The 24,662-nt window shown below is 45.0% G+C and overlaps 1 protein-coding gene across 3 annotated transcripts in view; it reads left to right on the top strand.

Annotated features, from left to right (window-relative positions):
* Positions 1 to 24,662, top strand: part of LOC119967148 (pleckstrin homology domain interacting protein) — a 322,696-nt gene that overhangs the window by 256,519 nt on the left and 41,515 nt on the right. For all 3 annotated transcript variants that reach the window (XM_038799297.1, XM_038799295.1, XM_038799294.1), the window contains exons 31-34: positions 1,270 to 1,390; positions 4,530 to 4,655; positions 22,034 to 22,109; positions 23,594 to 23,647. In XM_038799297.1, coding sequence (XP_038655225.1) covers positions 1,270 to 1,390; positions 4,530 to 4,655; positions 22,034 to 22,109; positions 23,594 to 23,647 — 377 coding nt within the window. The remainder of the gene's footprint in view (positions 1 to 1,269; positions 1,391 to 4,529; positions 4,656 to 22,033; positions 22,110 to 23,593; positions 23,648 to 24,662) is intronic.

Genomic DNA, 24,662 nt, shown 5'->3' with positions numbered 1-24,662 from the left:
TATTGCTTGAAGAGGTACTTGCAAGAAGTGGTGTTCCCATGCATCTGTTGCCCTTGCTTTTGTACCACACCATAGCATGATGTCCCTGGGAGTAACATTGTACCATGTCTACAAAGAGCTGCAGCCAACTTTCAGGCCACAGCAGACCTGTATGTGCCAACCATTTACAGAAAAAGTCAGTCGATGGTACTCCTTGGTTTCTGCTGTTATGTTGACAAATGTTTCAAGAAGAAGTCTCTACATTTTTCCCGTACGTGTGCCAAGACCTGCTGAAATAACTGGTGACTTCATGGCAGGTTCATTTAATCACTTCACCATACCTTAATGGTACTGCACAAAAGAAAATATGACATCCTGTTATTGGGGTAAATCTGAAGTGCCAACCAGCATAAATATACATAGGACATTTATATCTCACAGTGATGTCACTGGGGTTCTCTTTCCACAACAGCAGAATATCTGCCAAAGCAAATCCACCTCTGATAACAATGCAGATTTGGCTGCAAAGAAGCAGGCACAGTTTCTCCTTGGAATCCTAAGAGCCTGCAGATTTTTTTTAAAAATGAGCAAGTAGCTTAAGCACAAATATTTGAGCTTCCTGAAGGTTCTTCTGCCTGAAGGTCAGCCTGACGCTGGTGTCCATCACACCTATAAGCTGTAAAATGGAGCAGTGCCCTTTTCTATACCCTTTTGAATTACCTAATGAAGCTCCCCATTTACTTCGAACAGAATCAAATGCTGTTTTCCAAATGCCCACCCTAGGTCCCACCACTTAATGGAGTGGGGCCTAAATTGGGTGGCAATACAGCCAAACAAATTTTCTACAGATTTGTGTGTTGAATTACCTGTCTGTGCCTGAAGCCTGGGGACAGTAAACACTAAAATCTATCTTTCTGCTTTGCTATGGGCAACTCGTATGTTTTACAAGTATCACAAATATCTCTCGTACATACAGTATACCTTAAGGATTAAAAAAAACATCCATCAGAGCACCACTTCCTATAATGAGGTAAGTGGAGCAATATTAGGAACAAGACATCAATGAATGATGTCCTCAAACTATGATGCGATCTGAATGAAGTGCCTTCCATGAGGAGATTTATTATGTTCACTTAATTTGGCATTGAAAACATTTTAATTTCTGTAAATATTCTGTTCTGTTTTAGCAATTGGACAGAGGTGGAATTTTCAACATTTAGAATATAACAGTTTAGGTGCAGTAATTTTTCATATTGTAAATTACTCAAAACATTTACAATCTCATTTCAGACATTGCTGCTCCATTTGTGGCCCCTGTGGACCTCCAGGCTTATCCTTTATATTGTACAGTAGTGGCTTACCCCACGGACCTCAACACAATTAAAGAGAGGGTAGAGAATAGGTTTTTCAGGTGAGTTTGAACTTTATTTCATATGAGACCAAGAGTAAAGGTGCAGGGGGAACCAGTACCCATGGGTGATAGAACGTGGGCATTTAACTCGGGGATTAGAAATTCGAATCTCAATTTTGACAGATGTTGATCTACTTGCTGTCAGATGAAGGGCTATACCATAATGAAATATTCCTTTTTAGGGGAACAAGTGACTTGTGCCTTGATCTGCTGTAGCAGACCACCTCGGGCAACGTGCTTAATCATAGAACCACTACAGTGCAGAAGGAGACCATTCGGCCCATCGAGTCTGAACCGACCCTTTGAAAGATCACCCTACCTAGGTCCACTCAATTGTCCACTCTGCCCTATTCCCGTAGCCCCATAACGTAACCTGCACACTCCTGGACATTAAGGGGCAATTTAGCATGGCCAATCCACCTAAGCAGCACACGTGAGACGAAACCGGAGCACCCGGAGGAAACCCACGCAGACACAGGGGGAATGTATTTACTCCATACAGTGACCCAAAGCCTAAATTAAACCTGGGTCCCTAGTGCTATGAGGCAGCAGTGCTAACCTCTGTGCCACCCTTATGTATCAGGACATGGAATAACACGTCAAAAGCTCAAGACAGCTTCTCAGGTTATTGTCTCAGTTTAGTAGCAGGAAGTTGCATTGCTCTTGGACAGATGAAAGAAGGAAAAGGTTAGAGGGTGAATTCACCTGCACTAGCTCAGATTTGTCTCTTCACTCAATGAGGGAAACAAGTGCCAGAATTAAGGGGGAGCAAATACTTGAGTGCCTTTGACAGCAGTTAGGAAATGCCCATAGGCTGGCAATTCAGTCATCTTTACTGAGGAGGACGAATTGCAATGTGAGGAATGCTAAAATTGTGTGGGCTACAATCAGTATTGTAGAGAGAAAAATTGCTTTGTATTTATTTTAAAAGTCCTGACAATTTTTACCTATTGTAAAATGAACAAATTCACTGCCAGCATTTACCTTCAATTGCTCACGAAGGAAGGGTCAACTCTCAGAAAGAACTATGGGCGGAATTCTCCGCAAGGCCCGACGCCGTCGTGAAACCCGGAGAGGTTCACGACGGCGTCGGAAGCCTCTCCCGGCCCCCTATTCTCCCCTCCCCGGGGGGATAGGAGGGCCGTACCGGGAATCTCGGCTGCCGGACCTTGTCCCTGGCTTCAAGGCCCGGCGCGCCAAGAATGACGCCGCGGCAGCGCCTAATGACGTCAGCCGCGCATGTGCGGGTTGGGCAGCTCAAACCCGTGCATGCGCGGTTGCGGTCTTTATACCCTCAGCCGCCCCGCAAGACGTGGCGGCTTGATCTTGCGGGGCGGCGGAGGGGAAAGAGTGCGTCCCCTTGAGACGCCAACCTGACGATCGGTGGGCACCGATCGCGGGCCCGTCCCCTCCCGAGCACGGTCGTGGTTCTCGATCCCCGATCCACCCCCCACAGACCCCACACTTACCTGGCGTGCCAAGTTCACGTCGGCAGCGACCAGGTGTGGTTGCCGCCGTCGTGAACAGGTCGGGAACAGCAGGCCGCTCGGGCTGGAGAATTGTGGACGGCGGCCGACGTTTCTCCGAGCGGCGTGTCGCAAAACCGGACATGCCATTTTGGGGGGGGGGGGGGGGGGGGGGAGAATAGCGGGAGGTGCGGGAGCAGACCTCCCGCTATTCTCCCACACATCGTCGTTGCGGAGAATCGCGCCCTATGTGTCAGCTGAACTCACTGGTAACATTCTAGCCTCTGAACCAAAAGCTTGTATGTTAAAGTCCTAATTAAGATTTGAGGATAAGATCTGTGTTGACACTGCAGTCTGTTTCATTATATTTCAGTGGCTGCTGAAGCGATAATGATGCATCTGCTGTGAAATATCTGCAAAAGGGTATAAATGATAGTGATTTGTACTGTTAGAATTTGCAAATTCATGCACCTATCGTGGAACTTTGCTTTCTGGTAATGAATGTTGGGAATTTAGGTGCCGAGATTAGCAGAAATGTCCACTGTTACTTCAAAAATAATGCAAGACAATGGAAGGTTTAAAAAAAAGGGCATTGTTTATCCTTATCCAGTTACATTCCCGAAATGAATGGGTATATTTAATGACAGATTTCTCCTTTAATTATTTATTGGTCTTTTAGCCCCTGACATACTTCATTGATAACTCAACTTTGATTTGTTTTTATAAAGGCAGCATGGTAGCATAGTGGTTAGCACTATGACTTCACAGCGCCAGGGTCCCAGGTTCGATTCCCGGCTGGGTCACTGTCTGTGCGGAGTCTGCACGTTCTCCCTGTGTCTGCGTGGGTTTCCTCCGGGCGCTCCGGTTTCCGAAAGACATGCTGTTGTAATTTGGACAATCTGAATTCTCCCTCTGTGTACCAGAACAGGCGCCGGATTGCGGCGACCAGGGGATTTTCATGGTAACTTCATTGCAATGTAAGCCTACTTGTAACAATAAATATTATATTTTTAAAAATTTAGAGTACCCAATTACTTTTTTCCAACTTAAGGGCCAATTTAGCGTGGCCAATTTACCTACAGGGCCGGCTCAAGGTACCGGCAACTCGGGCAGTCGCCCGGGGCGCCATGTGCTAGGGGGCGCCATCAAGGAGTGCGTGACCGGCGTCTGAGACCCGGCGCCGCGTAAAAGACTCGGGTCCCGCGCATGCGCAGTTGGGCCGGTGCCAACCAGCGCATGCGCGGTGGCCGCCCTCCCCCAGGCCGCCCCGCACAAACATGGCGGATGGATCCAGGCTCGCCGGTGGAAGAAAGGAGGCCTGCCGACAGAGAGACCGGCCCGCCGATCGGTGGGTCCCGATCATGTACCAGGTCACCCCCCCCCCCCCCCCCCCCCCCCCCCCCCCTCCGCCCCCTCCGCCCCCCTCCTCCGACCCGACCCCCCCAACTCAACTTTGATTTTGGTTTGTGTTAAATGAAGAATGGCATGAATAAATGCTGATGGAAACTTATTTTTGTCCTCTTTTGAGTGTTGTTATGCTGGGTGCGGCATTCTCTGGAAGCTCGATGGTAGTATATTTCTCCTCCCGCGCAGCCATTCCTGGTGGCCTTCACTGACTTTTGTAATAGTTTAAATTTAAGATGGTTAAGTAAAGTGAAGCTATTATTTTTCAGACGCATGTCATCTCTGATGTGGGAGGTACGATATATTGAACACAATGCACGGACTTTCAATGAACCTGGAAGCCCCATAGTTAAATCTGCCAAATTAGTCATCGATGTTCTCCTGCAGTTCATAAAGTAAGTTTTCCTTTGTTGTGCATCTGTTTGTCTATGTAAAAATACTGCACCTAGTATATCTCTGTCACACCCGAAGAGACAACATTTTGTTACCCATACCAAATACGTGTCATGTTCTGCCTGATTAACAACTGGACAAGCTTAAGGGAAAAGGTACATGAAGAAAGGAAGGCAGACACTGTAGATTATTTATTTTCATCCCCACAACAACAACTTGTATTTCTGTGGAGCCTTCAATGTAGTAAAGCATTGCATGGTGCTTCACAGATAAGTTATCAAATCAAGTTAAGAAATTAGCAAACGTGATGCCACTGTTTAAAAAAGGAGGTAGGCAGAAAGCAGGAAATTATAGGCCAGTGAGTTTAACTTCGGTAATAGGGAAGATGCTGGAATCTATCATCAAGGAAGAAATTGCGAGGCATCTGGATAGAAATTGTCCCATTGGGCAGACGCAGCATGGGTTTGTTAAAGGCAGGTCATGCCTAACTAATTTAGTGGAATTTTTTGAGGACATTACCAGTGCAGTAGATAACGGGGAGCCGATGGATGTGGTATATCTGGATTTCCAGAAAGCCTTTGACAAGGTGCCACACAAAAGGTTGCTGCATAAGATAAAGATGCATGGCATTAAGGGTAAAGTAGTAGCATGGATAGAGGATTGGTTAATTAATAGAAAGCAAAGAGTTGGGATAAATGGGTGTTTCTCTGGTTGGCAATCAGTAGCTAGTGGTGTCCCTCAGGGATCCGTGTTGGGCCCACAATTGTTCACAATTTACATAGATGATTTGGAGTTGGGGACCAAGGGCAATGTGTCCAAGTTTGCAGATGACACTACGATGAGTGGTAAAGCGAAAAGTGCAGAGGATACTGGAAGTCTGCAGAGGGATTTGGATAGGTTAAGTGAATGGGCTCGGGTCTGGCAGATGGAATACAATGTTGACAAATGTGAGGTTATCCATTTTGGTAGGAATAACAGCAAACGGGATTATTATTTAAACGATAAAATATTAAAGCATGCCGCTGTTCAGAGAGACTTGGGTGTGCTAGTGCATGAGTCACAGAAGGTTGGTTTACAAGTGCAACAGGTGATTAAGAAGGCAAATGGAATTTTGTCCTTCATTGCTAGAGGGATGGAGTTTAAGACTAGGGAGGTTATGTTGCAATTGTATAAGGTGTTAGTGCGGCCACACCTGGAGTATTGTGTTCAGTTTTGGTCTCCTTACTTGAGAAAGGACGTACTGGCGCTGGAGGGTGTGCAGAGGAGATTCACTAGGTTAATCACAGAGCTGAAGGGGTTGGATTATGAGGAGAGGTTGAGTAGACTAGGACTGTACTCGTTGGAATTTAGAAGGATGAGGGGGGATCTTATAGAAACATTTAAAATTATGAAGGGAATAGATAGGATAGATGCGGGCAGATTGTTTCCACTGGCGGGTGACAGCAGAACTAGGGGGCATAGCCTCAAAATAAGGGGAAGTAGATTTAGGACTGAGTTTAGGAGGAACTTCTTCACCCAAAGGGTTGTGAATCTATGGAATTCCTTGCCCAGTGAAGCAGTTGAGGCTCCTTCATTACATGTTTTTAAGGTAAAGATAGATAGTTTTTTGAAGAATAAAGGGATTAAGGGTTATGGTGTTCGGGCCGGAAAGTGGAGCTGAGTCCACAAAAGATCAGCCATGATCTCATTGAATGGCGGAGCAGGCTCGAGGGGCCAGATGGCCTACTCCTGCTCCTAGTTCTTATGTTCTTATGTTCTTATAAAGCCACCCCAGGAAGTAGTAAGAAGATGGCCAGAACTTGCTCAAAGAGGTAGGTCTTAAAGGTAAAAAATAGAGGCAGGGAGGCGCAAAAGTTTAGAGAGGCAATTGTGGAGCATTAAAAAGTGATGGCCACGTGTGGTGAAGAATTAAATTCAGGGATGCACAAGATGCAGATATCTCAGAGGCTTTGTAGGACTGGAGGAGATTAGAGCTTGGGAGAGGCAAGGCCTTGGAGGCACATGAAAACAATGATAGGATTTTTTAAATTAAAGAATTCATTAACAAAGTAGATCAACGTGTCCAGGGGTGCCGGGACTTGGTATGAGTAAGGACAGCAGCAGAGTTTTAGATGACAACTTTACATAGGATAAAATGTGGAAAATCTACCTAGTGTTCGTTGGAATAGTCAAGTCTAAAGCAACAAATGCATGATGTGGATTTCAGCCTCAGGAGTCTGGTCGTGTTACGGAGGTGGGGGATAGGTAGTCTTTATGATGGAAAAGATATGTGGCCAGCAGCTCATCTCTGAGTCAATATGACACTTAAGGTTCAGAAAAAAATCTGTTTCGCTGCAGACAGTTGTCAGGGAGAGGAATGGCAGTAATAGCCTGGATGAGGAGTACTAATTTCAAGATAGTTTCTTAGACCAGCATGTTCTGGAGCACGTTATATTAAATTTGGTATTGTATAATGTAACAAGATTAACTAATGACCTCATAGTAGTTGTACCCTAGGTAGCAGTGACCAAAATCTGTTTAGATCCGCCCCACACACAATTGAATATTGCATCCAGTTTGAAAGGAAGAAGAGTGGGTCTAAGACTAGTATTTTAAACGTAAATAAGAGCAACAATGTGAGCATGAAAGTTGAGCTAGCTGAAATGAACTGGGATACTAGGCTAGAGGATAGATCAATGGAGATATACCGGCAGACATTTCAAGGAATATGTCATAATATTCTGAATATGTATACAGTATTCCAATGATAAAGAACAATTCAAAGGGAGGACCCACCATCCATGGTTAAGGAAACCTTCAAACATAAGGAAAAAGCATATATAACTGGTAGGACAGATAATATAAATAATAATCTTTATTGTCACAAATAGGCTTACATTAACACTGCAATGAAATTACTGTGAAAATCCCCTAGTCGCCGCATTCCGGCGCATGTTCGGGTACACAGAGGGAGAATTCAGAATGTCCAAATTACCTAACAGCACATGTTTCGGGACCTGTGGGAAGAAGCCATAGCACCCAGAGGAAACCCACACAGACAAGGGACAACATGCAGACTCCACATAGACAGTGACCAAGCCGAGATTCAAACCTGGGACTCTGGCTCTGTGAAGCAACAGTGCTGTCCACTGTGCTATCATGCTGAATGATTGGTCAGAATATAAAGACCAGCAGAAATCAGGAGCAGTAAATTAGAGTATTAAGAGAAGGCTGGTTAGACATGTAAATATGGATAGCAAGAATTTCTACAGTTATTTAAAAAGGAAAAAAATGAGTAAAGTCAGTGTAGATCCTCTAGAGCAGTGTTTTTCAAAGTGAGGGTCGCGACCTGGGGTGGGTCACGGGATGCTGAAAATGAGTCGCCAAAAATGATCCCCGACGTGTGTCACTCTTTAGGTCCGCCCCCACACATAGTTGAACATCTGAGGTTGCAATGCATGTTTCCCCACTCCCTGGGCCCTAACCGATAAAATACTGCACTAACTAAATCTTTCCTGAACACTGTCTCCACTGGCACAACGCCTCTGATTGAACACAAAGTCAGGTTCTGCCTAACGCTCTGCCTTCCTTACATTCTGTTGTGAAAGCAAAAAGATGCTAATTGATGAAGGGTGAGAAGCTCAGAGTGTCTCCGCTGTTCTGTTGATTGTCCCCACTCTTCCTGCAGCTTTATTAAAACACGCAGTGGCTAAATCTAATTTAGACTCTAATTTAAATCTAATTTTAAATCTAATTTAGGCGGAATTTAAACTCACCTAGGAAGATTCCACGTTTTATTGAATATTTTTTCTTTCTCTCTCTTCAAAGTTGTGAGTAGATGTGCAAAATGGAAGCAGGTTTCACTGATTTTTAAATGAACACTGACTAGCTTGTTGTTTGGGGCTATTCGATTTCAACGCAACTCCTCACTGGGCCATGTGGGAGGCAGGGGTCCGGCTTCTCAGTAACAACTGCAAGTGAATTTCCAATGTTTCCACCCAGTCTGCATTCATTCCCATTGCTGATTAAAACATAACACTGCAATACAACATTCAAATTGAACATGCACACATCTATTTGCGAATACAGAACATATTAAATACCTTCATTTTAGTGCATGCTGTACCAGGAAACAGTATATAGAAGATCAACATTTTTTCATTATATCATAGTACATAGTCGTGGGCCGCGCAGGCTGGTCATTTGATAAAAGTGGGTCGGCAGAAAAAAAATTTGAAAAACACTGCTCTAGAGAATGACAATAGGGAGTTAGTCATCAATAATCGGGAAATGTCAGATAAAATGAACAAGTAATTTGCTTCTGTGTTTATCATCAAGGATACAAAAAAAATTCCAGTAATAGCTGTATATCAGGAGGTGGAAAGGAGACAGGTGAAATTGCAGTCAATAGGGAAGCAGCACTGAGCAAACTGATGGAGCTGCGAGCTGACAGGTTTCTGGGTACTGGTGGGCTCCATCCTAAGTTCTTAAAAGAGGTGGCTAATGGGGTAGTAGATACACTGGTGCTAATTTTCCAAAATCACGGGAATCATGGAAAGGTTCCATCAGACTGGAAAGTAGCAAATATATCCCCTCTATTCAAAAATGGAGGGAGGCAGAAAGCAGGAAACTGCATGCCAGTTAGCTTGATGTCTGTCGTGGGAAAGTTGTTGGAACCAATCATTGAGGAGGTTATAGTTGGAAACACCGAAACTCTCAAGATAATCGGGGAAAATTCGGCATGGCTTTGTGAAAGGGAAATCAAGTTTAACCAATTTATTGGAGTTTCCGGAAGGAGTAACATGCTGTGGATAAAGGGGAGCCTGTAGCCCTACTGTACTTGGATTTCCAGAAAGCATTTGATAAGATGCCACATCAAAGTTTAGTATGGAAAATTAAAGCACACCATGTAGGGGGTAGAAGATTGACTGGCTGGCAAAAATCAGTGAGTATGCATAAATGGGTCATTTATGGGTCATTAATGGGTCATTATCTAATTAGCAGGTTGCGACAAGCGGAGCCTGTGCTGGGGCCTCAACTTTTTATAATTTATATCATGAATTACATGAGGGGAGCGAAAACACTGTAGCACAGTGGTTAGCACTGTTGCTTCACAGCGCCAGGGACCCGGGTTAGAGTCCCGGCTTGGGTCACTCTCTGTGTGGAGTCTGCACATTCTCCCCATCTCTGCGTGGGTTTCCTCCAGGTGCTCCGGTTTCCTCCCACAAGTTCTGAAAGACATGATTGTTAAGTGAATTGGACATTCTGAATTCTCCTCTATGTACCCAAACAGGCGCTGCAGTGTTGGGACTAGGGGATTTTCACAGTAACTTCATTGCAGTGTTGATGTAAGCCTACTTGTGACAACCATAAAGATTATGATTATTATTACATGGTATCTACATTTGCAGATGATACTTTTAAAATATGTTGCGAAGAAGACAAAGAGGGGCTCTGGTTTCAATGTTATTCTGATACATTGTGTGTCAGTAATCTAAGGATGCTTCAGCAACAGTTTCATTTGTAAATTCGGTATAGAAATGGGAACATTTTCTTAACCAAGAAATTTCAGTGCTTAATTGAGTGTGTTCCAGGAAGAATGGCTACATTATAACCTGCCTGTGCTCTTATCTGTACAATAAAACTTGCTAAAGTGTTTTGTCTTTCAAAATAAGTAGCTGTTTTATTTAACAGGTTATATTTGTTTTGTGCTCATTAGCATATATACATATAAGTATTTATTTCACGTTAGGAGATACGCAACAACTAGGTGGCATGAGAGTCACACATTAACCAGGGTAACAGATGCCCACGTACAGGCACATGAATCATCTGGCAGCTTTCATGATCATTTTTTTGGTACCAATGTGTCAAATCTTACCATTACCCACAAGTTAAAATCTTAGGCACTTGTAATGCTTTTGTTAGTTTATTATGCTACTGCTGTAACATTTTGGAGGCTTTCCATGGCCCTCTGTGCAATACATGGCAGCTTGGAGCTGGTGGGAATTTCATTTGAGGGTTAATCAGCAAAATTCACATTGAGCTCTTCCCATTCAGTTTGGACGACTCTTTATCTCCAATATCACTTCCGAGCCTCGCTGGATTCACACAAGCCCATGAAACATTGGATTTGGAATTCCGCCCAAAAGGGATGGCACCAAATGACGCTCGCTGAAGTAGGTCGTAAACCTACTTAAGACATCCCTACCCAGGATACACCGGACTCCCTTGGTTCACCAGCCTCCTCGGGGAGGCTGCAGCTTGGCGCCGATCAGTGCTGGTCTCCGAGAATGTGGACCAGACGGAACGGCACCCAGGGGGGGTCTCCCAGGCTATGGGAGGCCCCTGGGTGGTCAAGGTCAGCGCAGGGTGGCTCCCTGGCTCTCCCCTGGAACGTTGACACCTTGCACTGCCACCCTCGTACTGGCAAGGTGCCCAAATGACACTGCCAAGCTGGCTGGAGCACTGCTTGGGTGCAAGGGTGGCACTGCCAAGGGTCAGCCTGAGGAGGGCCATGCTCATGAAAGGAAGGTTGGGGGCGGCGGTTTGAAGCATGGGGATGTGCAGAGCAGGTACATAGGGCCTCCGGGAGGTTTGAGGGATGACGTATGGGGGTCCTGGAAGGGAGGGTGTGCAATAAGGGGGATTAGGAGGACTTGAAATGGGGGACTTCCATGGATCCCGTAGTGGGGTGTCCTCACGTGGAGGGAGGGGGGTAGTGTCCATCTGTGTGGGGGGGGGGGGGTGACATTGCTCATGGGTTGGGGGGTGTGGCGGATCCCACAAACTCACATAGACATTGGGGCACCCTTTCAAAATGATGGCCCGATCTCTGATTCAGCTTTTCAGTGCTAAAATAAATTCTAAGTGTGGGCTAAAAAGGTGAGAAACATCCCAACGTCCAAAAGTGTAACTAAGTCTCATTGAATAGCGGTGGGAAAATCGCCGACAGAGCCAGCGGGAAACTCTCTGAAAAACCCACCAGAAATTAACTTAAAAATAGTTTGGCTTTTTAAAAATCTTTTTATTCTCCTCATTTTTTACATTTTTGTCAATAAACAACCAAAAGAAAACACAACCTGCCCGGTCCTAGGAAAACAAAGAAATCCCCTTCAACACACAAACCCAGTGTAAATACACAAACCCCAAAGAATCATCATTGCAAAAGAAAATCTCAACTCTTACCCAGCCCAAATAGGCAAATAGCTCATTTAGCACATATAACAACCATAAAGTGACAAATAAAGGCTGGTTTAGCACAGTGTGCTAAATAGCTGGCTTGCAATGCAGAACAATGTGAGCAGCGCGGGTTCAATTCCCGTACCAGCTGCCCCAAACAGCAGCTTAAATGTGGCGACTCAGGGCTTTTCACAGTAACTTCATTGAAGCCTACTTGTGCCAATAAGCGATTATTATTAATAGAGCTTCATACACTTGTCCACTGCCCCCCTACCCTCAGTCCAAGGGTAATCCTCAGTCCCATTTCTCACTTCTACCCAGTCCTTCTGCCTTCACAAACACCTCCGTCACTTCCAGAGTCTTGAAATAAAAGCCTTTGGACTTGTAGGTCACCCTCAACGTAACTGGATACACTACGCCGAAGCGCACCCTGCTATACAGTGCCGTCTTTACTCGGCCGAAGACCGCATGCCTCCTTGCCAACTCCACAGTCAATATACGTATACCAGCTCCAGCCCACTGCACCTCCCACTTCTGCTTTGCCCAACACAGGACCTTCTCCCTCATGCGGTACCGACGGAAACAAATAGTAACTGCTCTTGGTGGCTCATTCGCCTTTGGTTTAGGCCTCCACGGCCTATGAGTCCGACCACATTTGTACCGCGAGGAATCTTCCCCCTCCCCCAACAGCTCATCCAACACCTTGGCAAGAAGTCTTACAATACCAGATTAAAGTCCAACAGGTTTGTTTCAAACACTAGCTTTCGGAGCACTGCTCCTTCCTCAGGACCTGAGGAAGCTAGTGTTTGAAACAAACCTGTTGGAATTTAATCTGGTGTTGTAAGACTTCTTACTGTGCTCACCCCAGTCCAACGCCGGCATCTCCACATCATGCCTACCATCAACATCTTGCCAAAATATCCCGTCGGCCTCGAGCCCTCCACCCCTTTTGGCAGGCCCACGATCCTCAGATTTTGCCGCCTAGATCTGTTATCCAGGTCCTGCACTTTGGCTCGCAGACCCTTGTTAGCTTGCACCACCCTCTGCAGGTCATCGCCCATCGCGGTGAATTGATCTCTGTTGCATTAAGGCCTCCTCCACTCCCTTCAATTTCTCACCCTGCTCCCGCACCTCGGCCGATGTCCTCGACCCCACTGGGGCAATTGCCGCATTTCCCCTGGGACCGGGCATTAATTTCCAAAAAATCAAGCCTCGTACAGGAGCCATCCAACGTGCGACCTCCTCCTACATGCCGCCACCGGAAGTCCCCACTTAGAAACTGTTTGGGAGAATTGCGCCCAGTATTATTTTCCTACATAATTCAAGTAAAGATATGGGGCTGGATTCTTCTGCCCCACCAGATCGCCACGGGCGAGATGCTGACAATGGAAAGCTCCATTGACCTCGGGCGAGATACACCGGTCGCCAGGCGGGAGCGGCAGGAGAATTCCGTCCACTGGGTATTATCATTGAATGGCGGTCTTGGTTCAGATGTGAATAGGGCTGTTTTAGCTCAGTGGACTAGACAGCTGGTATGTGATGCCGAACAAGGCCAGCAGCGCGGGTTCAATTCCCGTACCAGCTTACCCGAACAGGTGTCAGAATGTGGCGACTAGGAGCTTTTTGTAGTAACTTCATACTTGTGACAATAAAATTATTATTATTATAAAGCTTCAAAGAGACTAACTCCATGCACATTAACTTCTTCAGAAAAAGCTTGGTAGAAGTCATTCAGTGCTAATATTTTTTAAATAATTCTTCCTTTTATAATTCACGCTAAACACATATTTTGTTACCTTTCTGTTACGATTCTTTGAATTCTTATGCATAATTCAATCCAAACATTTTAAAAGAAAGTCAGCTTGTACCCTTACCTGAAGTGATACAGTGTAATAATATCCTTAGTGTACTTTTAAAATCTTAATGTTCAAAATGGAAATGTCATCACTGGAGGTATAAACAGCTACAAACTGTTATTTTTCCTTTTCCACTGATATCTATGAACAGCCAGAAGTCATTTTGTTGATGAAGCGGCCTTTTGAATATGTCCAAAGGTTTAACTGTTCACATTTATTTACTTATGAGTCACTTGACAGCATTATCGCCTCTTGATTCAGAAGGTTCTAGGTTCAAATCCCTCTCCAGTACTTGAGCACAAAAATCAAAGTTGACATTCCACTGCAGTGCTGCTGGAGATGCCATCTTCAGGAGGAGATACGTAGAAACATAGAAGATTGGAGCAGGTGGAGGCCTTTTGGCCCTTCGAGCCTGCTCCGTCATTTATCACGATCATGGTTGATCATCCAACTCAATAGTCTAATCCTGCTTTCTCCCCATAACGTTTGATCCCATTCGCCCCAAGTGCTGTATCTAGCTGCCTCTTGAATATATTCAATGTTTTAGCGTCAACTGCTTCCTGTGGTAATGAATTCCACAGGCTCGCCACTCTTTGGGTGAAGAAATAGCTCCTCATCTTTGTCCGAAATGGTTTACCCTGAATCCTCAGACTGTGACCTTGGGTTTTGGACACACCCACCATCGGGAACATCTTCCCTGCATGAAAATCGCTTATTGTCACAAGTAGGCATCAAAATGAAGTTGCTGTGAAAAGCCCCTAGTCGCCACATTCCGCCGCCTGTTTGGGGAGGCTGGTACGGGAATTGAACCGGGCTGCTGGGCAGCCTTGGTCTGCTTTAAAAGCCAGCGATTTAGCCCTGTGCTAAACCAGCATCTACCCTGTCTAGTCCTGTTAGAATTTTATAAATCTCTGAGATCCTCCCTCATTCTTCTGAACTCCAGCGAGAACAATCTTAATCTGGTCAATCTCCCCTCATATGACAGTCCCACCATCCCTGGAATCAGTCTGGTAAACCTGCGCTGTACTCCGTCAAGAGAAAGAACATCCTTCCTCCGAGAAGGAGACCAAAACTGCACACAATACTCCAGATGTGGCCTCACCAAAGTCCTGCATAATTGCAGCAACACATCCCTGCTTCTATACTAGAAACCTCTCACAATGAAGGCCAACATACGATTAGCCTTCTTTACCGCCTGCTACACCTGCATGCTTACCTTAAGTGACTGGTGCACAAGGACACCCAGGTCTCACTGCACACTCACCTCTCCCAATTTACAACCATTCAGGTAGAATCTGCCTTACTGTTTTTGCTTCCAAATTGAATAACCTCACACTTATCCAAATTATATTGCATCTGCCATTGATTTGCCCACTCGCCCAACCTGTCCAGATTATGCTGCAGGATCTCTGAATCCTTGTCACATTTCACCCTCCCACCCAACTTGGTATCATCTGCAAACTTTGAGATGTTACATTTTGTTCCATCATCCAAATCATTAATATATATTGTGAATAGCTGGGGTCCCAGCACTGATCCCTGTGGCACTATTAGTTACTGCCTGCCAATTTGAAAAGGACCCATTCATTCCTACGTTTTGTTTCCTCTCTGCCAACCAGTTTTCTATCCATCTCAATACGTTTCCCCCAATCCCATGCGCTTTAATCTTGCACAATAATCTCTGATGTTGAACTTTGTCAAACACCTTCTGAAAGTCCAAATATACCACAGCGACTGGCTCCCCCTTGTCAACTGTACTAGCTACATCTTCAAAGAATTCCAACTGATTTGTGAAGCATGATTTCCCCTTCGTAACTCCATGCTGACTGATCCTGCCACTGCTTTCTAAATGTTCCGTGTAAAATCCTTGATAATGGATTCAAGAATTTTCCTCACTACCCCAGTTAGGCTTACTGGTCTATAATTCTGTTTTCTCTCTACCTCCCGTTTTGAATATTGGAGTGACATTAGCGACCCTCCAATGCTATGGGGCTGGTTTAGCACAGTGGGCTAAATAGCTGGCTTGTAATGCAGAACAAGACCAGCAGCACGAACAGGCGACTGAATGTGGCGACTAGGGGCTTTTCACAGTAACTTCATTGAAGCCTACTTGTGACAATAAGCAATTATTATTATTATTATTATGTAGGGACTATTCCAGAGTCTATAGAATCACAGAAGATGACTATCAATGCATCCACTATTTCCAGAGCCACCTCCTGGAGCACTCTGGAATGCATATTATCCGGCCGTGGGGATTTATCCCATCAATTTTCACAGCACCATTTCTCTACTAATATTGATCTCCCTCAGTTCTTCCCTCTCATTAAACCTTTCATTCTCCAACATTTCTGGTATCTGATTTGTGTCCTCTTTTGTGAAGACAAAACCAAAGTATGTATTCAATTTCTCAACCATTTCTTTGTCTCTTATTGTACATTTCCCCTGTAGCGGGCCGACATTTGTCTTTACCAATCTATTTCCCTTCACATATCCATAGAAATGCTTAGTGTCAGTCTTTATGTTCCATGCAAGGTTACGTTTTGTGTATTTTCCCCTTCTTAATCAATCCCTTGCTCTTTCTTTGCTGAATTCTAATCTGCTCCCAATCCGCAGACCTATTATTTTTCTTGCCAATCTGTATGCTTCTTCCTTGGATCAGATACTATTTCTAATTTCCTTTGTAAGCCATGGATTGGCCTTCATACCCATTTTGCTTTTGTGCCAGACAGGAATGAACATTTGCTGCAGTTTCCCCATGTGTTCCTTGAATGTTTGCAATTGCCTATCCCCTGTCATCCCTTTAAGTAATTCTCCACAATCTATCAAGACCAATTCACACCTCATACCTTCATAGTTTCCTTCAATAAGATTCAGCACCCGAGTCTCCGAATCAACTACTTCTCTCTCCATCTTGATAAAAAATTCCATCATGTTATGGTCGCACATCCCCAAGGGTTCTCGCACAGCCAGATTGGCAATGATTCCGATCTCATTACACAGTACCCAGTCTAAGATGGCCTGCTGTCTAGTTGGTTCCTCCACATCTTGGTCAAGAAAGCCATCCCGTTTACATTCCAGGAATTCCTCCTCTACGGCATTGTGGCTAATTTGATTTGCCCAATCTATGTGCAGATTAAAATCATCCATGATCACCGATATTCCCTTATTACATGCAACTCTAATTTTGTGTTTAATGCCATTCCCAACATCACCACTGCAGTTTAGGGGTCTATATATGACACCCACTAATGTTTTTGTCCCTTGGTATTTCTCAACTCTACCCTGACAGACTCCACATTGTCAGAGCTAATATCCTTTCTCACTATTGTGTTAATTTCTTCTTTAACCAGCAGTGCCACACCACCACCTATTCTTTTATGCCTGTCCTTCCTAACCAGTGTTCCGTCTGCCTTTTCAGGTGACGCAAAATAACGAAAACACTGGGCGTAATCTATTGGCTGCATCGCGCCCGACTTGAAATGCAACAAGGCCGGGAAATCTTGCGAAATTTACCCAGCTCGCCACAGCTCACAAGATCTAACAGGATCTTGTGAGACATCGCGATCTGGCTCCCAGCCACAATGGCGGGACCCAAATTTGCATACTTAGCTGCACACTTGAATATGCACTTGCCAGATCTAACCAGCCCCCGGGATGAAATCATCTTTGCCGAGGAGACCCCAGCTGGACACCGCTTAGCACTGGTCTCCACAGATGGGAATCAAGCGGAACAGCACTTTGGGGGTCTCCCAGGCGACCGGCCTCTGGGCAGGGTGGCACCTTGGCACTACTGATGAGGTTGGTGCAGGGGCTCAAGGACCGCCCAACAGGTAAGTTTACGGTTGGGTGGGGGGGGGGGGTAGTCTGGAAGTCACGTTGGGAGATCGAGAGAGATTTCACAATGGTCCCCCGATCTCTTCCTGCACTGATGAGCAGAGACCCTCAGAGCAGGAAATGAAGGTAAGTGCAGCCTCGAGGGTGTTCCCCGCCAAGGCCTGTGAAAATAATGAGTCCCGTTCAATTACGGGGCTCTTTTTTTTGATTAAATCATTAAATATTTTGAAGATGTTCACAGGAGTTATCTTGTTGTCCTGGATATTATTAAGGCATCTGCAGTAAGGAGGAGGGATGATATCTTGGAAGGGTCTTTAATGAGGCTTTGTGGGTAGAATTTATGAATAAAAAGGGGGCAGTCACACTGCTGAGAGTGTCATCTAGACAACCGAATAATCAGCGGGCAATAGAGGAGACGATATGTCGACCACTGAGGTGTGTGAAAACAATAATAATATTAGGGGATTTCAACTTCCCCAACATTAATTGAGACATTGTAAAGGGTTTAGAGGGAGAAGATTTCTTGAAATGTATCAGAAGTTAGCACAGTTGCTTCACAGCGCCAGGGTCCCAGGTTCAACTCCCAGCTTGGGTCACTCTGTCTACATGGGTTTCCTCTGGGTTCACAGTCCAAAGGTGTGCAGCTTCGGTGGATTGGCCATGCTAAATTGCCCTTAGTGTCCAAAAATGTTAGGTGTGGTTACGGGGATAGGGTGGAGGTGTGGGGCTTAAGTAGGGTGCTCTTTCCAAGGACCGGTGCAGACTCAATGGGCCGAATGGCCTCCTTGTGCACTGTAAATTCTATGTTCTATGTATTAAAGAGAGCTTTTTATATTAACGTCTCAAAGTCCAACCAGGGATGGTTCAGTGCTGGCCATAGTTTTGAGGAACGAAGTCGGACAGGTGTTTGAGGTGGCAGTGGGGGAGCATTTTAATGATAGCGACCACAACACTCTACTTTTTAACCATGTCACAAAAAAGCAAAAGATGGTCTGAAAAATATTGTTTTGTATCAGGGAAGGCTAATTTTATTAAATAAGGGTCTTTTCAAAGTAGACTGGGAACAGTTACATCTGGGTAAATCTACAGCTGAACAGTGGGGGGTGTCCAAATGGAATTGGCACGAGTACAGGTCCGAAATGTTCCCTTTAGGGTGAAATGTAGGAGCAGCAAGTGAATCGTAGAATTTACAGTGCAGAAGGAGGCCATTCGGCCCATCGAGTCTGTACCGACCCTGCATAAGCCCACACTTCCACCTCATCCCAGTTACCCCAGCTAACCTTTTTTGGACACGAAGGGCAATTTTGGATGACCAGTCCACCTAACCTCATATTTGGACTGTGGGAGGAAACCGGAGCACCCAAAGGAAACCCACGCAGACACGGGGAGAATGTGCAGACTCTGCACAGACAGTGATCCAAGACAGGAATTGAACCCTGGGACCCTGGAGCTGTGTAGCAACAGTTCTAATCACTGCTATCGTGCTGCCCACACCTCAGAACCCTGGATGTCTGAGAATATTCAAGACTGGACAGGAAGGAAAACGGATGTTTTTAAGAGGTACAAAGGGAGCAAATCTACAGAGGCCCTTGTGGAGTATAAAAAGTGCAGGGGGGGAACTCAAAAAAGCAATTATGAGAGCAAAGACAGGGCAGTATGTGGGTGCAGAATTCAGGCAGAGGGACTGTGAGGTTCTTGAGCAGTTTGATATAGGCAGTGAGGAGGTACTGGAGGTTTTGGCAAGCTTAAAGGAGGACAAGTCTCCAGATCCAGATGAGTTGTATCCCAGGCTATCGTGGGAGGAAATTACAGAGGTTATGACTCTAATTTCTAATTCCTCTCTGGCCACAGGGAAGGTACCAGAGGACTGAAAGATGTGAATGTGGTTCCACTTTTCAAGAGGGTGGCAGGGGTAAACCAGGGAATTGCAGACCAGCGAATCTCACATCGTTGGTAGGGAAACTGTTAGTAAAATTATTTGGAGAAGCAAGGTTTGATCAGGGACAGTGAGCATGGGTTTGTCAGAGGGAGGTTTGCCTCAAATTTAATTTAACTTTTTGAGGATGTGACCAGGTGTGCAGTTGATGTAGTTTAAATGGATTTCAGCAAAGGCTTTGACAAGGTCCAACATGGGGGACTGATAAAGAAGCTAAAGGTATATGGGATCCAAGGTAACCTGGCAAGTTTGATCCAAAATTGGCTTAGTGATAGGAGACAGAGTAGTGGTCGACACTTGTTTGTGTGACTGGAGACTGGTGTCCAATGGTGTACCACAGGAATCAGTGCTTGGGTTGCTGAATGTTTGTTATATATATATATAGATATATGAAGAAAATGTGTGTGTGGGGGTGGTGATAAATAAGTTTGCAGATTAGTTGGATGGTTGACAATGAAGAAGAAGGTCTTGGGTTACAGCAGGATATCAACGGGTTGGTCAGATGGGCAGATCAGTGGCAGATGGAATTTAACTTTGAAAAGTATGAGGTGGCGCACTTTGGAAGGAGTAACATAACAAGGGACTATTTAATGAATAGCAGAATACTAGGAAGGTCAGAGGAACAGAGGGATCTTGGGGTGCTTGTCCACAAACCCCTGAAGACGACAGGGCAGGTTACTGAGGTCATTAAAAAGGCATACAGGGCGTTCTGAATCGTGGCATAGATTATAAGGGTGGGGGAGTTATGTTGGTGCTATACATGACTTTGGTTAGGCCAGAGTTGGAATACTGTGTTCAGTTCTGGTCACCTCATTATAGGAGTGATGTGATTGCACAAGGGATGGTGCAGAGGAGATTCACAAGAATGTTGCCTGGAAGGGAGCATTTTAGTTATGAAGAGAGGCTTGATAAGCTCGGGTTGTTTTCTTTGAAGTAGAGAAGGCTGAGAAGGGACCTGATTGAGATGTATAAGATTATGAGGGCCATGGGGGGGTGGATGGAAAGCAGCTTTGTTGAAAGGTCAATAACAAAAGGGTATAATTTTAAGGTGAAAGGTGAGATTTGGGGAAATATGTTTTCACCCAGAGGGTAGTGGAAATTTGCAATGCGCTGCCTGGGAAGGTAGTTGAGGCAGGAAACTTCACAATCTTTAAAAAGTACTTGGATGAACTTGGCTCCTCCCATTGCAACTGGATCCACGTCTTCCTGACCAGTAGACCACAATCAGTAAGGTTAAACAACAACACGTCCTCCATGATAATCCTTAATACTGGGGCCCCACAAGGCTGCATACTTACCTCCTACTATACTCACTATACCCACATGACTGTGGCAAAATTTGGCTCCAACTCCATCTACAAGTTTGCTAATAACACGACCATAGTAGGTTGGATCTTAAACAATGATGAGTCAGAGTACAGGGGGGAGATAGAGAACCTAGTGGTGTGGTGTAACGACAACAATCTCTCCCTCAACGTCAGCAAAACTATGAAGTTGGTCATTGACTTCAGGAAGCAAAGTATCGTACACATCCCTGTTTGAATCAATGGTGCCGAGGTGGAGATGGTTAACAGCTTCAAATTCCTAGGTGTGCATATCACCAACAATCTGTCCTCGTCCACCCATGTTGATGCGACAACTAAAAAAACACAACAGCGCCTATACTGCCTCAGCAAATTGAGGACTTTCAGCATGTCCACGTTGACTCTTATGTTACAGATGCACCATAGACAGCATCCTATCTAGCTGCATCACAGCCTGGTATGACAACTGCTCGGCCCAAGACCATATGAAACTACAGACAGTCGTGAACACAGCCTAGTCCATCACGAAAACCCGTCTCCCATCCAGTGACTTCATCTACACCTCCCGCTGCCCTGTAAAAGTGGGCAGCATAATCAAAGACTCCTCCCATCCGGGTTATTCTCTTTTCCAACTGCTTCCATCAGGCAGGAGATACAAAAGTCTGAGCACATACACCAACAGATTCAAAAACAGCTTCTTACCCACTGTTACCAGACTCCCGAATGACGCTCTTATGGACCAAACAGATCTCTCCATGCATCTTCTCTACTGAGTAGCACTAAAGTCCGTATGCTTCATCCGATGTCTGTGTATTAACTTTGCGTATTTATCGTATGTCCGATGTTTTTCATGTATGGAACGATCTGTCTGGACTGTGCGCAGAACAATACTTTTCACATGATGATAAATCCAATCCAAATGAGCACTTGAAATGTCATAACATTCAAAGCTATTGGCCACATACTGGGAAGTGGGATTAGTATAGTTTAGAGTAGTTGTTTTGTCTGTGCAAGCTTGATGGGACAAACAACCTCTTCTGTACTGTATGATTCTGTGATCCTATAATATTTATCCCTCAAACAGCCCCACAAATGACAGATCAGCTGGTCATGATCATTTTGCTGTGTGTGAGAGCTTGCTGTTTGCAAATTGTCTGCTACATCTCTGACTTTACAACAGTGACTTCAAAAAGAACTATATTGGCTGTAAATTGCTTTGCAATGTCCAGTATTCACGAAAGGTGCTATATCTTTCACTTTTGTTGTCTTATTATTTATTGTTTCAGAGACCAGAGTTCTACTGACATCCTTCCATTCTACAATAACCTAAAGAAGAAAATGATGTCAGATGAGGAAGATGAGGTAAATAACAATGAGAAAATGAACAGAGATTAATTTTCAAAGGCTGAAATCTGGCAAAGTAGGCTATTTTATGTGTAAAAGAAAATACATTCATTAAGTTTATCTGACTCCATAGTGAGTCAGACATTGGATTACCATTATGTCCAGGCTAGGAGTGCATAGTTTGATCCTCATTCTGTCCCGAGTTAGCTGATCTCATAGAGGACAGTGACTGGGAACCATAATTGACCCCAACATCTCTGGCTTCACAGGGCAAAATTAAATAAGTCAGCATCCCTGTTGCTAATTGCTGCCCAGTCACCCCTCATTATCAAGTGCACGTGCTTACACTTCGACCAAGGATAGGATCTAACACTAATGTGATGCTCCCTGTGATTGAGTTGCCTGTCAGTAATCACTGCCTAGGACCATATTAAGAATGAGCACTTGGATTTTTGTACTGGGAGTGCTCATGGAACTGGACCCAACAAGAATTGATACTTTTGATGGAGAGTTAACCCGCTAATCAGTATCATATTATTGCCGGAATTGTTACACCCTGGGAAAATGAATATATTGCTGGAAGTGCATACAATGGGTGGAATTTAATGGGGTTCTGGTGTGTGGGTTGGGAAGTGGGGGGCGGGGGATGCTGTTGTCTGTGTGGAGTCTCCAACACTGGAATACTCTCAACAGCTCAGAAAGGTGGAGAATGGTCTTCCTGCAAAGCAACCAATTGAGACCTCAAAATGACCAATTAAAAGCCGGTCTAAGGGTCTTTTCCCAGTGCCACTTACGAAGACCGTCCAGTAAAATCTTGGGGCCAGCCATGTGGCTCAGAGTGAGAAATACCTCATCCACCCTCTCCAACCAGTGGCCTCCTTCACCGGGGCCTGGTCCCAGGGCGGTACCCCTGACACAGCTGCAGCCTGGGTGTGGTCCCATCAGTAGCCACTGTTCCTAGTTGCTTTGATAGGATGAAAGAACTGTCTGCTTTCCTGGGATCAAGGCTCTTGAACAGGAGCCCTAATGCCAAGCAATTGATTGCGTGATTGCCACAGAATTGTTTCTGGTCTCCTGGAAACAGCTGAGATGGGGTTGCCCCCAGCTTTCTGGCCTGGCTTTGCCCCCAGCTTTCTGGCATGGCTTTGCCCCAGCTTTCTGGCCTGGCTTGGGGCCACTGCCTCCCTCAACACGATTCAGCCCAATATTAGTTAATATTAAAGACCTTTTACGTCTGCACACGAGTGTGAAATACTGCTCGGCAGATTAACCAGCCATTAATTCCCTGTATTAACAATCAGATTAAATCCCTAATTATTTAGTCGTCAATGTGTATGGACATACAATGTCTTGAAATTTGCAGAAAATATTCTTGAACCTCAAGTAAACCTGTGATGTGATCTAACACCTAACGCTCCACAATCATCCATACCATGTTAATAGTTTTTTCTTTCTATCTGGAATGTTTGTCACATTGTTCTGTCCTATTTTCTGGTTATAAGGATGATGAGGCAGAGAATTCTGATGTTCCAGGAACCTCCACCAAGAATAAGAAGGTAACTTGATCTTATTTCTGTGTAACAGAAGTCTCAGCACAAATGCATGTAGCCTAAAGCAGCTGGTGTAATGCGTTATTATTTACTCTTTTTTTTGAGTGGAGAAGAAAAATTGTATTCTATATTACATATAAAGTACAATAATAAACTGCCTCCCCCATCAGAGAAAAAATGAAATGAATTTTATTTTATTCCATTTTCTTTTCTGTGGCCTGAGGAACTGAACGCTAGGAAGTTCCGAACTATACAGGCATTGTCTCATTCATACTGGCATGTTAGTAACATGGCGAGTTCCTGCTGCATGGAGAAGTATATTCAATGCTAGAGTTCTGACTTTCCTCTGTTGGGTCAGGCATGCAAATTAAGTATGCTCTGGGGGTTTCACAGTGGTTAGCAGTCAAGGCGCGAGTGATGGTCGAGTTGCCCTGGATGATCTGCAGGGATGTGTGATGGACTTCTCAGTCTGTGTGTGCCGGGCCCTGGGGTCATAGGGCTGAGAGATTCTTGCTCAGACTAAAGCCAGTTATGGCTGTTGGGCGCTTTTCCCGCAATCGGGAGGGCTACGACCAATCACTCACGACCATCCCCACAATCCATCCGAGGGTTGCAACCCTGAGTTTGAAAAAGCCTGATCTAAAATACCAGTAGATGTTTCAATATACTGTAGTTGATGAAATACTAATTGTCTGCTCAGTGTACACTATTGGCTTGTTAGTGGGTGATATAAGTGGCACATAAGGCGACACGGTAGCACAATGGTTAGCACTGTTGCTTCACAGCACCAGGGACCTGGGTTCGATTCCCGGCTCGGGTCACTGTCTGTGTGGAGTCTGTATATTCTCCCCGTGTTTGCGTGGGTTTCCACTTTGGCAACGCCTGGGCTCAAGTGTTCAGAGACTGAGGTTTAGAATGTGTAGAGACTGGGGTTCGGCTGAGCATCGGGTGAGTGGGTGGTTTTGAAGGGACCTTGACCTCTTCAGGGAATTCCTATTCGAGCTGTGGCTCTGGCGCTTAC

Source organism: Scyliorhinus canicula, chromosome 6 (genome assembly GCF_902713615.1).
Source record: "Scyliorhinus canicula chromosome 6, sScyCan1.1, whole genome shotgun sequence".
Taxonomy (NCBI): domain Eukaryota; kingdom Metazoa; phylum Chordata; class Chondrichthyes; order Carcharhiniformes; family Scyliorhinidae; genus Scyliorhinus; species Scyliorhinus canicula.
The sequence above is the reverse complement of the archived record's forward strand: the minus strand, read 5'-3'. Positions and strand labels throughout refer to the sequence as shown.